At 37.2% G+C, this 15,092-nt stretch overlaps 1 protein-coding gene across 1 annotated transcript in view; it reads right to left on the bottom strand.

Annotated features, from left to right (window-relative positions):
* LOC104521077 (collagen alpha-1(XII) chain) overlaps positions 1-14,872 on the bottom strand; it is a gene marked incomplete at its 3' end in the record, with an annotated part of 50,262 nt that extends 35,390 nt beyond the window's left edge. Inside the window, exons 1-14 of the mRNA XM_010162964.1 lie at positions 14,602-14,872; positions 12,440-12,706; positions 10,986-11,178; positions 10,147-10,268; positions 7,316-7,465; positions 7,111-7,230; positions 6,393-6,557; positions 6,056-6,202; positions 5,265-5,404; positions 3,920-4,049; positions 2,739-2,884; positions 2,331-2,460; positions 1,402-1,541; positions 508-637 (exon numbers count right to left, since the gene is read on the bottom strand). Coding sequence (XP_010161266.1) covers positions 508-637; positions 1,402-1,541; positions 2,331-2,460; positions 2,739-2,884; positions 3,920-4,049; positions 5,265-5,404; positions 6,056-6,202; positions 6,393-6,557; positions 7,111-7,230; positions 7,316-7,465; positions 10,147-10,268; positions 10,986-11,178; positions 12,440-12,706; positions 14,602-14,743 — 2,122 coding nt within the window. The remainder of the gene's footprint in view (positions 1-507; positions 638-1,401; positions 1,542-2,330; positions 2,461-2,738; positions 2,885-3,919; positions 4,050-5,264; positions 5,405-6,055; positions 6,203-6,392; positions 6,558-7,110; positions 7,231-7,315; positions 7,466-10,146; positions 10,269-10,985; positions 11,179-12,439; positions 12,707-14,601) is intronic.
* Positions 14,873-15,092: the final 220 nt, after the last annotated feature.

Below are 15,092 nucleotides of genomic sequence, written 5' to 3'. Positions count from 1 at the left end.
TACAACTGCCCTTTAGATATTTATAAACACTGATAAGGTCCCCTCTCAGCCTTCCCTTCTCCAGGTTGAACAGTCCCAGCTCTTTCAGCCTTTCCTCATGTGGGAGATGCTCCAGGCCCCTCATCATCTTTGTGGCCCTCCGCTGGCCCCTCTCTACAAGATCCCTGCATAGACTTGCTAAAACTTTCCTCTGCCCTCATATTTTCTTACTAATTCTACCCCTGCACTTCTCCTTCAGCCTCTAAATACAAATAATTTTGCTTCAGTTGCTGATCTATTGCCTCTCTGCCAACTGCAGGCTCAATGTTAACTGCGGTAAGACACTGAACTGATCTAAAATTCCCAGGGATTATTATTCTGCAAATAATGCTACAAATGCAAGTAAAATATTTCTGAGATAGATCAAATTAGAGTTCCACCTAAACTCAGTAATATATTGCAACACACATAACTTAAATAGAACATAAGGCAAAAATAACCACAATAAGGGTTATTAGGAAAACTTACGGGTGACAGCTTCTGCATTTATTGGTAGGGATTCCCCTTCATCATATACAGCAACAACTTTTACATTATATAGTGTTTGGGAGGAAAGGTCAGAGAGAGTAGTGCTGGTTTTGAGTCTGTCGATTTCCACCTAAGAATAAAAATACTGATTTAATAACTGTAAATTGCTCTATTTCTGACTCTGCATTTGATTAAATGGTAGAAATTCCTGTAATGAAAAACAGAAAAGTATTCCACACTAAATTTTGCCATTTACCCGTAAATTTACACCTGAATATTGAGTGCTATCTACGAATGTCCCTGCAAAGCATATTGTCACAGGTACTAGTACTACTTGTGTATCTTTCACTGTTTCATTCTTTTGGAAATGAAGGTACAGACTGCGTCTCCAGAAAATTCTCATTCCCTTACAAAAACACATCTAATCCTGCAAGAGCTGATACATGCCTAGCAGTGAAACTATGGAAAGCTTACACATAACTCAAAAATATCTCTAACAAGGCTCACGCATGTTCTGACAGTGGACAAAGGGGCTAACATACCTTTATTCCACAATGCTGTCCTTCTAATTATAAACTGTTCTGAGAGCTTGGCAAGATAACACTTAAGCAGAGAGTAAAATGGCTATTTATCGAAGCACAGAAAAATTCTCCAGTCAGTTTGAGGATTTTTCCTCTCTTGAGGAGGAGGAAGAGGGGAGCACACAAAGAAATCTATCTTGTGTTATTCAATTTCCAATAAATCAGTACCCTTTCCTGACCGCAGTCACCACAAACTGACTTTCTTTATCCAAAATGGTGGCTTATAATACTATTTTTTCCTACTATTTTCATAAACTAGCTCCTCAAAATAAAACTGTCTTCTAGTACTTTCAAAAATGTTCCTGTCATTTACCTCCTTTACATCAGCTTCATCAGCTATTTTGTATCGTAGGACGTATTTTTGAACTTTCCCTGGGGCAGGATCCCACCGGACATTCATGCTGCTGTGAGTAACATCCTGAATTGTTAAGCCTCTGGGTCCAGGCAAAGGTACTGTAAAAATAATGACAGTAGTAAGTGAAAATGCTGTTCAGAGCAGAGGTATGGGTCTCTCACAGAAGGAATTAAATTGTTTTAATGCATTTCATTGAAATGGAGGCAATAACTTTCTGGGAAGTTCATTGCTCTGACCATTAGATGAGACAGCTTAAGAGTTCATGGTCCCAGCAATGAGCAAAATAGCTATAGACTGCAGTAGCTTCACTGTAAATTATGAGCACAATGCTTTTAAAAGTAGCAGCACTTCTGGTGACAACAGTCACTTTTAAAGTACAGTTACAGGTTTAATATTTTTTAAGAACATAAGAATAACCATACTGTGTGCATCTAGCCCAGAAACATGCTTCTGCCAATAGGAAATGTTTAAGGAAATTTGTTTAATGAAAAGTTTTAAAAAGGAAGCCACATTTAGATCTTTTTTTTTTTTCTTGCTACAGCATGTTTCCTTTGCATTTTCTATTCTTAATATCTGAATTTGGTTCCTAAGTCAACGCAAGCAAAATTGAGACCTTTTGAAAACACTATAGCCTCAAGACTGTCAAGCCAACTCCCTTCACTATTCAAGGCAAAAAACTCTTTCTTCCTCTTTTAATAGTCGGTCCCTTTTCACTGAAATTGCCTTTCAGATCTTTTGGAAATGTATGAGTGTTAGAAAATGCATAAAACATGGAAAAGATGGTTTTTGGAACAAAACAGAACATATAAAAACTGTTGCATGAAATAAAATGAAAGTTAAATGTTGCTGAAGCAATAACAACAAAGCAAAAATTAAGATGTCCATACATGTCACTTCCTGGGTGGTGAGTGGGTCACTAGTGATATCACCAAACAATACATAAGCTGTTAAAGTGTACTCAGTATTGGGGATGAGATCTACCAGCTGAACCTCATTCACTGATGGTCCAACACGCATCTGCACATGAAAAATAACACACCATGTTTAAAAACTGAAGAAAGCAATGGCAGAAAACCAAGCAATGATTTAACTTCAAGGGAATTTTGTTTGTGAGATTCACAGTGTATTTACAGCTTCCTGACTGATGTAATTGTATACAATATCCCAGTAAGTTCACTGCACTTTGAGAAGTACATGCCAGTCTCTTTTGACTGCTATGATATATCAAGAAAATCTATCAAATTTTCTTAACTTATTTTTGGTAGAGTACAGGAAGTGAAGAAAAATGCTCTTACCTCTTTCTCTGTAGTTGGGACTGTGGCATTCACAGGTTCATATGTTAACAAATAACCAGTAGCTCCATTGAGAGGTTCCCATCTCACTCGCATGGAAGTTGATCCAATGTCATAAACATTCAGGTTTCTAACTGAAGAGATTGGCACTGTCAAATAAAAGATAGATATTAATTTATTTCCTTCTCCTTCTTCAACTTTCATATTTCACATCACAGGTAGTACTACTGAGAATATTGCATATGGGTATTAGGGTACACTATGGGTAACAGGTGATCTGCAAGTGGTGCTTAGTTTAAGAATGAGGTCGTCACATTCTGAACATGCTACAGATTTGCTATGCACAGCTAAAACTATCTTACAAGTCTACATCAGAACACTTGAATATTCTAAAAAGCAACCTTAACCCACATGAATGCTCTAATATAAAACAAAACATGATTGGTTTGGGATCTGTATTTATAAAAGGATTGTTTGTACTCTATTATTTTTTCTATATTTCTCAAATTATTAAATAAACATTAAAAATTACCACAGACTTCATAAAAATCATGTACATACTTTAAGGGTTTACGACAAGTCTAATACAAAACAATCAAAAAAGTGAAATGAACACCTAACATTCAATATAGTTAAAGAGGCAGGAGAGTCATCCTATATTACATTCAGCATAAATGTACCTAAAATCAATCATGTAGACAGCTAACAGCAGAAACATAATGGCTAATTTATGTCTCATAGAAGTGATGTAATTGTGTTGAACAGGCTTTTTTTAATCTTATAAAATTAGAATGAATTTCTAAAGTATTCTGGCTGCTAGTAGTGGAAATTAATTATCTAGTATAAAAATGAATGAGTATAAGTTTGTATATAATCAGATTTCAGGAATTTATAAACTCTGTCTTATAATTCATGCCTGTTGCTCTAGTTGTACAGCCGTGCTTTGTGAGCCTGGAAAGAAGCTGGGACAAACATTTTTTACCACAATGAAGTTTCACTTTGCTTAACTTTTTTAAGTTTTTAAGATCTGCACAATCAGTGCAACACAACAGAATTCAGTCATTCAAATTAAAAAAAATTGTTTTCTCTAAGAAGAAGGCCCATAGTGCTAAAGTTCTCCTGGACAGCTCCCCATTTGCCAAACTGGTTGTTAACAAGTTATTCAAGTTCCACTTCGAACTTACAAGTTGTTTCCCTTCCGATTAGAGGTTCACTGCTTTCATCTTCTACCACAGAAAACACGTTAACAACATATTCTGTTTCAGGTTTCAGATCTTTCAGAACTGTCGTTGTTTCCATCCTACTTACATAAAACTACATAAAAGAGAAGTAATGTTAACTACTGTACAACAAATGCGTTTGTAATTTTGTCTCTAAGGAAAAAATCATTCCTCGTGAAACTCTTCAGAAATCAATGGTATGGAACTAAAAATAAGTATGCACTTAACCCTTTATGTATTTTGTCTGACAGTATACCATTATTTTTGCAAAGCAAGCTGTATTTTTAGGGAAACCTAGGACAGACACTTGTTTTCAATAGAGATGGATATATCTAGAAGCACTCACTGTCCATCTTGCTTTTACACATGGTTTACATTTTTATATTACTCAGCAACATAAAGAAAGTGCCAGAGATATATGTTACTACTTTGGAAAAGTGTTTTAAACATCTAGAATAATCTAGATGGTTACAGCACATGGCATTAGCAACACCTTGCAGAACAAAAATGCCAGCAAGCAGTCAAGCTATAAAGTCTGTGTTCACCGGAATGGCTGCTCCAACCCTAAACAAAGACAAAATCCTGAGGCCATAGTTTATTAAGATTAAATTCTCCATGAGTCAAATCTGAGTTAAGATTTTAAAGCCACATTCAGAGATGGGAAGTTTAGTTAGGTACACAGAGGTGCCTAACTTCATTCCCCAAAATACTATTCTGTCTGGTTGACGAGAGTGATGAGCAATTCAGATTGCTCAGAATTCAAGGGTTGTCAGTTACCAGCTCTCTGTGTAGAGAATAACCACAAGATGAGGTTGACCTTGTGCATTGAACAGTTTGGAGGATATGCTTAGGCACAGATTCAAAGTACCATCATACAACGTTAATCTAAGCACTACCTCACAATCTGTATCGCCCACTGCCTTTTTTTCTATTAATAAGAAACTGTACTAAAAGGAGAGTGAGCCTACTCATGAGTATGCGCAGAAAATTTCTACTACAGACTTATTTAAACTAATGTTTAACAATGGAATATGAACAGAAAGAAATCACTAGAAATACCAGTCAAATGTTTTTAAGAAATACATTTTACTCCAGGATTTATTATTTTAAAGCAACCAAAAAGTCATCTTTAAGCTCCTACTTTTTGTAATTTGTGTATCATTTACCAAGGCATGATATTCTTGACCTTGGGAGCCTTTTGTCATTTACTGTTATACAATACACAGCAGACACTTCAGAATGACATTACTGTGATGTGGAAGTCCAAGTTTATTATGGATAATGTCAGAGATGAGCATACAGTACTAACCTGTTGCGGGCTACCTCCAGAGGTAGGGTAATATTCAACTCGGTATCTATCAACACTCTCAGGAGGTGGACTCCATCTCAGTCTGAAAGAACGAGGTGTCACTTCTGAAATAACTAGGTTAGAGGGAGGTGGTAAATCACCTACAAGTGGAAGCAAATTTAAAAAAATATTAATTTATTTTATATCATCAGGAATAAAAACATGAGACAAAAAAATGGCTTAGGAAGAAAAAAAAAATCAATACTTTAGGTACTTGCTTAAGTTTCTGTTTCCTCAGGAATTCTTAAAACAGTGTGAAGAGAAAGCTCACCATCACACTCTCAAGTCCAAACAAGCTCCCTATCATTCCTATTCCACCTTCAACACCAGTGTTTCACTGGAGAACTATCAGCTAACATTATTGCTTTTCCATGATTGTCTTTGCTTTTGGGTTGTCGGACATTAAGACTTTAAAAGAGCAAGGCTGCTGAAATTTTCCTTATTGGATGAGTGTCATCAAAGAACCTGCCACAATGAGCAAAAAGGTGACACACTGAGCAACATATTTCCTGACTGGGAAAAAAGAAGGCCCTTCCAGCCATGTCATACTGTGTTAGGTATTACACAGTCACTGTTGAAAGGAAAGGAAGAACCCCTGCAGGGTAGTCCAGGTGGTCTGCACAACTTCCTCACACAATCAGCTGAAAAAACAGCCCAGGCCTACACAGTGTTCCCAATAAGTAAGAAAAAGGAATTAGCAGAGCAAACACGTAACTGGAAAAAGGATGAGTTAGACTGAAAATGTGATGTACCTGGACCTTTCACACTGTTACACAGATTCGTGGTTACATCATCAACAATGCTAGCCAGGAAGGAGAAATCAGCAACATTGTAAGCATGGATGTCATCTGGATCTGTTGCAATCTGCTTCAATTCATTTTCATCTGCATTTTTAATACCTTACAGAGAAGACGTGAAAACAAAACTTGTTAGAAATTATGGCCATGAAACATAATGCCATTAGCTTAAGTCCCTAAACACATTCTTTGAATAACCTTTTAGGTACTTATGTATGTGGCCACATCTCTGCACATTTAGAAGACAGGCAGGAGGGGACTGGCACAGGCCACCTCTTCATATAATACTTACCAATTGCATAAAGTTCCACTCCCTCATCTCTGAGTCTTCTTGAAGGAGTAACTACATCATCTTGTGATTTGCCATCAGTGATGAGAACACCAATTTTGCGAGCTCTGGGCCTTAAGCCTGCATCTTGTTTGAAGTTGTTTTTTAGGATGAAATCCAAGGCCATTCCTAGCATGTTACAAAGAAGGTAACCATCACTATAAACTATTCCCATACAGTAGGCATGGTAATGGAGAGTATTTCATCCTAGTGATTTCAGTCTGACAAAATCATTCCACAATTTACTTCCCTCTAGAAGCACTCAGAATCTAGTTGCAGCCCATCATCTAGACTTATCAGCAACTGATAGTATTTCAGCCCATTCAAAGTCTTTAATCTCTTACCTTTTATCTATCATCCTCCTATTGGTCTCCTCTAGCCTCCCTTCTGGGTCCTCACCTCATCTTCATCCCAACTCTGACATGGAACCGCCTTTTCTTCTTCTCATATGCCCAACAGCAACCCGAGCTCTTCATCACCCAAGCTCTCCTCCACCACTTTTCTCCAGATTCCCACTGGGTTTGTATCTCTACATGCTACTCCTGTTTTCTTCCAAACATACTGTACTGAATTGTCAGGCCCTTTCATCATCGACAAATTTGAGCTTACTGAAAAATACCGGGGTCAGTTACTAAAATTATTTTTATTGGAGCTTAAGGAAAATCCTGGCAGTGTGCCATACCTGTTAGAGTATTGCCTCCTTTGTACGGTAAGTTGGCTACAGCCTCTAACAAAGCCTGTTTGGTTCGGTAAGCATTGAGATTCCATTCTGTCCTGGGATCCCCACTATACTGTGCAAGACCTGGGAAAAAAGCCATCATTATTCAGTTATTACGTGGTTGTGTAGCAGTTATGCCTCATTCTTCCTCCAACATATGAGGACTTACCAATCTGTACTTTGTCAGGACCAATATCAAAAACTTCAACAATACGGGTAATGAAGTTCCTGACAGTTTTAAAATTTGGCCGCCCGATACTCCATGAGCCATCCACCAGCAGCACAATATCAGCTTCTGCTCTGGTTCTACATTCTAAACCTGCTGTGTCAATCAGAAAAATATTACCTTAGCGTGATAGCTTTCAACCAGAAAAATATAGCCTTAGCATGATAGCTTTCTTTCCCCATCCTTTTATATGACATATGTCATGAGTTAGCTTCCAAAATAGCTCTAGTTTTATTCACTGGCACTCTGTCAAGTATGACCTCTTTGTGAACATTATTCACACTAGTCACTGATTCCATGGCAAAAGTTGTATAAATTTCTTCATGTATGTTTCCTTTTATAAATAAGCCTTCATGAGTATCAAGGCCAGTGCTCTTCTCCATTGTCATGACATTATCTGTTTTGGTCTTTAAGGATGGTTGGTAATTTGATTTCAGAAGTTTTGTAGAAGACTACTAAGGTAACCACTGACATGGCGGTGAGCATTATTCAATTATCCAGATTTACAGTACTTTAGTCTGTCATGGTTGGCTAAGCTAATGCTTAATTTTCAACTAAGTAATGGTTAAATTAACAGCATCTATTACAACTACATTCAAATAAATAGCATTTCTGAATTTTCAGGGGAAAAAGGTATAATAATACAGGTGGTATAGAAGTTTGCACATCCAGGAAAGAAAGAACACAATTTAAAGAAGATACATAAACATAAACACAAGTCAAGAGACAGAGAGGGGACAAGAACAAACATTTATATAAAGCTGCAATGTTCTGAAAAGGTAGGAAGTTATTTCAGATATCTTCATTTTACAAAATACAGATTAAAGTACGCATCATATTTTTTTCATCACAGGGAAAATCACGAAATATTTATACAAAACAGACAGACACAATGATTTTATCCGCAGCCATTTAAAAAAAATAAAAATAATCCTTGCTCTCTCTCTTTTCCTGTAGATTGTGTTACCAGCTGCGAATTTTCTGGCTTCCTGCCATCAGAGCTTCTGGTCTTTATATGGAAGAAATCCCATTGAGAAAAATCAGCCACACTCATCACAGTTGAAAGATATTGTGATTTCATATATGTTCCACATAATTGATCCAATACTGTAGATTCATGAATATAACTATTCCATGTACCTGGGAGTTAAAAGCATGATCCTCTTCTGCATAGAAAATATAGATCTAGTCTTTAGTCAGGACAATAAAATCAGTTGGGAGTAGGGTTTAAGTAAAACCATGTTAGTTCAAAAAATTGCATGCAAAACTTTAATATGGAAGTTGAAGTTAGCTTCATGTACATTATAAAAGTTGAACTATTTTGACTTTTATTTTTCTTCCAACTACCATAGTTTCCCACATGGAACATTCTAGCAAAGACACCAGACTTAGGGTGATTGTTTTTTCCCCTTATTAATAAATTATGTGCTATTACATTTACAGTCCCGGATATAAAATTCATTTTTCACATTAACCATGACTCAAATCCATGCATTAGTAAAACTAATTAGCTTAAAGAATATAATACTGAAGGCAGAAATGACAGATGCCGTAATAAAAAATAACAAACCACTCCTGGTGCAGTTATTTTTCTGCCAGACTTATTACAGCTTTACTCTAATGTCACTGATGGCCTGTTACATAGTTTTTTTCAGTTTTACCCTCTTGTATTAGATAGAGTGGGACAGCAATTAGTTAAGAAGCTTCTAAAAATGTTGTCAATAAGGTTATACAAGGCGAATATTTTTCACGTAGCCCAGTGTTGAAACAAGGTATCAAAGAGGTTAAGCAAAAAGAATATAGAGTCAACTATTCAGAAACATTTTTCTTTATTTAACTCTGAAAGGCCTTTGCAGTTAGGTTCTTTCTCCTCACCAAATTCTCTCTGATAGTTATGCAAGCCTTGAAATGGCAGAGGAGAAAAGTCTTTACTTCTACATGTATATTTGGCTATTAAGAAGTAAAGATGTGCTTCTTTATGCTTTCCATGAAAGAGAACTGAGCCCTGAAACTCTCTTCATCCAGTATTAATTCAGAGTATGGTGGGCACAAGGCACAAATGTTACCATTCAGAGGCCCATTAACCATACCAAGGGAACTGCTATCATAACATTCGTAGAAACTTTCACAGGGAGATTTAGCTACACAGGGAGAAACTCTCAGATACTGGAGAGCATTTACCAATTGCATTTCTGAATTAAGGTTCCTCCTTCCACAGTTAAAAAAAAAAAAAAAAAAGACTAAAAAATGGTTATGCTGCTTACCAACTTAAATAATACACAATTACACTGGGACATTACCAACTATCAGATCTTTGTTCATTATACCATCTTAGTCTTAAAAGGAAAATTCACCATATAAGGACAAGTAAAGGGCTAAAGATCTGCTTAAAATTCCTTGTTCTACTCCTGCGAACACCCCTGTAGATGAGCCATGATCTCTATTCAAGAATTTGACCTTATGTGATTTAACACAGATGTGGATGGTTTCAAAATGCAATGCAGATGGCTTTGAGTAATCAGTAAAACATGGGTTGCCTCAGTTATCATCTTTGTAAGATCATCTAAAGGGTGCAGAGGACTAGAATCATGAAGTGGGGCATACCTCGTGGTCATTTCAGACCAGAGGTTATGTCATCAGGGTAGGGAGTATACTGAATCCTGTAAATAAATATTTATGTGCATTAGAAAAACGGTAAGGAAATGCTGCTAAACTTTTGGTCTTTTTTTATCCATAAGCCAGGGCTGCCTTTTCTGCAATTCAGTTATATTTACCTCTAGACAAAAAAGGTTCGGAAGTAGTGTCTGAAAGGGTGGTCATCTCTTGTCCAACCAGGGGGTTGCTCTCTCCTCCTTCAAACATTCCAAAAACATTTACCTTGTAGGTAGTTCCTGCCCTGCAATAGTCAAACAAATGTACTGTAACTAAAGTCATTTGGCTAACTAAATGTCAACATTTCACTTAAGAAATCCTCACAGAAAAAAAATCCCCCATGGAAAAGGTGCGAAAACATGAAGCTCAAAGTCTAGCTCTTCCAAAAGACAATGAAGTTTTGACAATTTAAAAGCTGATTCTAGATTCTATACTTAAATGCATAGCCTTCTTCATTCAAATAATTTATGACTAATAAAGACTAATGTAATTAATTAATGATCCATTTTTAATATATTTAGTATATTTACATAACAGATTTTGACATGGTCTGAAGGCTACTTTATAAATCCAGGCCTCTGAGAAAATAAATCAAGAACTAAACTAGGCTTTTATAACATGAGTTAAGGAACTTCTGTGAGGAAACTTTAGAAATCCCAATTTTCTCCAGTGTCCTATTAGCTTTCTTATATGCGAAATGCAGAACACAGCCTCTGCCCACATCTTTGCCTCCTTCAGTTCCTGTGAGGACACCACAACTGATGTCAATAGTCTCAGAAAGAGCACTACCAGGTGCCTTTCAGAGATTGCATAATAAGATCCTCATAGCCTACTGACAAAATTACTTCCTTACTTACAGTAGATTTTGCCAGGCATTTCCATCCCAGATCATGATTAAACAAAACCCTAAGCTAAAGTTATTAAAAAAATACAAACCAAACACATGAATTCTCATCCATACCTAAGCTCCTCCAATACCACTGTGCTGTCATATGGCCCCACTATTAATTCTCCAAGACTCCCATCATCCTCCGTAGGGTGAAAAGTTACTTTGTACCCCTTCACTCGCCCTGGGGCTGGCTCCCAGGTTACTCGGAAGCTGGACATTGTTGAATCCGAAGTTCTCAGATTTCTAGGTGGCTTAAAGGGAGAGGCTGCAAGGATGGAAAAAAAGGGTTTTAAATCAGGTCTGGTTATGGAAAAAAGTCAACAAATATGCTTTTATGTAAAAAATCTATATGCAAATCCAGTATTAATAGCATCCCTAAACTCTTTATGCCTTTCCTTTGACATAAAGACAAGTATCAAGAGGTGAAAGGTGGGATTCACTTCACCTAATTTAGCTATCTAACCAATAGGTATGTGGACTAAGTTTGTTATCAAGGCTCCCTCCATAGTCAACTGACTGAGGGATAGATAGCAATTCATCTCACCTATCTTAAACAACACAATAAAATCTTGCAATAAAATGTTGACAATAGGTGGACTAACCACCATCAGTCTTTCTCTCTACTACTTACAGAGAAAAACTAGATGAGCAGCTTAGACTAGCCCTCTGTCTTTTAAATGGCAGCAAGAAGGTGAGCCATATAGACCAAAAGAGAGAAATGGAAGCAGCTTCCTTTTAAAACAACACTGGAAAAATCAGAATTTACTGCAAGTAAAAGTCACACCCAGCCAGTACTCAGTCACCAATATCACTGCTCAAGCTGCTTCTTCAGAGCTCTGAGTCCCACAGGTCAGAGCATGGAGAGTGTGGAAGCAAGGATACTTTTGGAGAAAAGGTCCTGCCAACAGTCCTCTCCCTTTACATGCCCAGGGCCTGGGAGCTTAAGCAACTTCACCAACCACAGATGTGTCAGTACATCAAAAAATAATTCTTCAGAGGAGTGCCAGCCAAACAGTTTGAGGATTTTAGGTCAAGAGCAACTTCCTCTGAAGACTAATGGCCACCCAGTGCAGGTTAGTACTCAGAAACAGCGTTTCTGATATGGTGACCAAATAAGACAAATCTATATAACAGGACGGTAGGTAACTATTTAATCAATATCCAGGACCAAAAGGCAAATTTTGAAACAACTGACAACACTTGATTAAGTAGTCTGTTGACATACTGTCTTCCTCATAAAACATCTGTTTAAACTTCTGATGACAGTGTTTCCAAACAAGTCCAGTATTTTCAACCAGATTTTACAACGTATTTACACCCTCAATATCAACAGCAAAAAGCTGCACTCAGGCTATGCCACAGTGAAGTTTCCAACAAATTCTCTTCTCAACCTTTAACATTTTCTTCAATTTGCCTGTTAATACATGATCTTGGCAGACTCCACCATTCTTTTCTATGTATTGTGATTATTAGTTTTAAGCACAAAACTTTAATTATTAAATCCTGTACAAGCATGTGATACATACCTGTTGTTCCTTCTGCTTTTCTTGATTTTCCTTGTCCAAAATCATAAAATGGAACAACACTGAGGTCATATGTAGTTCGCGGCTTAAGTCGCTTTAACACTATGCTTGTAGCAGGAGCATTTACTTTTCCAAACATCTGCCTTCCTCCACTACGTGGTCGGTAGTACACACGGTAATACAAGACTTTCCCAGGTGAAGGTTCCCATGTAACTCTCATTGTATTTTCTGTCTCGTTGTCTACTGTCACAGTCCTGGCATTTGGTGACACTTTTCAGTGTAAAAATACGGATAAATGTTTACTTTGTCACATAAAGATATGTTCAAATGCATGCCTACAAAATTCACTCTGCTATATTAAAAAAAAATTACAGTATCTGATTATGTGGACACAAGGGAATCTCACAGACCATTGTTAAATTATTTTGTAATTTTAATGGACTAAACAAAAATGAGTATGCTTTCCACTGCAAAGAAAAAGAGAGAAGTATAAACTGCATGATGACACTGGGAATTTTATTTAGTCATGCTTTTCAGTAAACTGTTAAGTAATGGATTCAGTACTCTCAAATGAAAGTGATAAATTGCAAAGGCTTTTTTTATTTTTTTTTATGTACACAATGTCCTATAGAGTCAAGATTTTCAAAGTTTCAGGCTTACCAATCTGATAAGGTATTGGTGAATACCTAAACTGCTGGGTGTTGGCCTCCATACAAACTATCCTGCAAATAGTGGTGAGTGACTTTTGAAATGCTTAGAAAATCACTCGCCACTATTTGCAGGATAGTATATGTGCTGAAATAAGCACAGGGACTAATAAAGTATTTTCTCTACAAATTGCAGCACTCGGCTTCTAAGAGGTATTTTCCAGACTGCACAAATGTTACAAATGATCTGAAGTGAACTGAAAGGTATGTAATGCTGGCTGTCAGCCGGAATAAACCATCTAGATTTTCGCAAAACAGAACTTCCTTGGCATGCCAGAATCGGTCAGTATTTCATCACACAGTAAGGTAGGGTTTGCAGGCTACAGCATCTTCTCCTGGTCCTAGGAACTGAGAATTTCTAATTGTGTTTGCAACAGAAAATATTACTTAGCCTCAGGTCTGAATCTGTTGATAGACCTGACAGCAAGTTCCCTCTGGCAGCACACTGAGAGAAGCAACAACTGATATGGTTAAGCTGCCTACTTAACCTGGTAAAGATTGGAGAGCTAATGATGCTGTTCTTGAAGAAAGACAGAAGATGTGGGACAGCAGTCTGCTTTGACTCTGGGGAGTCAGCTCTCACCAATGGCAGCAATCATTGCTCTTGCAAGACCTTAAGAGCAACTATACTAGGTCAAGGACAAAGGTTAATGTAGTTCCCCAGCCTGTCTCTGACAGTAGTCAAAACAGATGCTTAGGAAAGAGCACAAGAACGTGTAAACATACATCACGCTTGCCCAGAGCACTCCCTCAGGCTTCATCTTCACATGGCCCCTTTAGGCAAACAAGAGAAACATCAAGGCAGATCCCAGGCATCTCTTCATTCATCCTGTCTCCTCTGTTTGCCAGTTGTTGCTATACAGCAACAAGCTACCCCGGCCTCTCAGTGTTTTTTACTTTGCCTACACTGCAGAAGAGACTTGAGCCTGCTTTAACTAATAGTACATAATGTTTATCAAATAAGAAAAAAAAAAAAAGAGTCTGAGGAAAGGTAAATAACAAACATCAAAATCATCCACTGAGCCTCAGTTTGAGGACCGTGAAGACTGGTAAGGGCAATAGCTTTGAAAGGAAATTCATTGATTCCGTGGGAATTTACACCACCTTTCCTCCTTACTCTATCCATAACATTTCTTCCATCTGATTTACAGCAGTCACATGAAACCTATGAAAGGCTGGCTTCAGAGTAATTTGCCAGACAAAATCACATCTTAAATGGGAAGTAATTCTTGCTGAATTGAAAACCTACATGACATAGAAGAGACTTTCCTGGTTTTTAATGTTCAAACAAAAAGCCAGAATTAACTGACCTGAGGTGGCATTTTGGTTTGGGGGCACTTTCCAGGGAAAAAAAAAAAAAAAAAAAAAGGTGAAGAAAAGTAAGGTCCATTTTCTTTTAAATATGATAATTTCATCAAGAACAGAATATTACAAATGATGGTAATACACTACACTCACCATCAGTAAAAGCCTCTCCTTCCACTGGGTCTCCTTCTCCACTGCTGTAGGTTGCATATACTGAAATCCTGTATTTAGTCTCTGGCTCCAAGCCTTCTAGCACAGCATCCACGGTATTTCCAGGGACTCTCTTCTCTCCCATTGTATCATCATATAGTGATTTCCATACTATCCTATAATCATTAACTGCTCCTGGAGCTGGTGTCCATGATAACCCAACTGTAGTGTCAGTTATGTCTGTGGTAACCAAATTACGTGGCGAACCACGTTCTGCAAGGAAGAAAACAGCAAATTGTCTCTAAAATACAAATAGCCAAAGTTAACAAATTACAAATGGAAAAGTAAAATGATCATAAGAGCAAAATCAAACTTTTTCTACCAATATTAGTTTCAGTAACACACATTTGTAGTTCCAAGAGAAAATTGAAGGATTTTTCAACAAAATGCTTAAAGCTAACTTTAGACTATGAACAATCCTATTCCTTACCATG

Source organism: Antrostomus carolinensis, unplaced genomic scaffold (assembly GCF_000700745.2).
Source record: "Antrostomus carolinensis isolate BGI_N321 unplaced genomic scaffold, ASM70074v2 scaffold2342, whole genome shotgun sequence".
Classification (NCBI taxonomy): Eukaryota; Metazoa; Chordata; class Aves; order Caprimulgiformes; family Caprimulgidae; genus Antrostomus; species Antrostomus carolinensis.
This window is presented reverse-complemented; position numbering and strand designations above follow the sequence as displayed.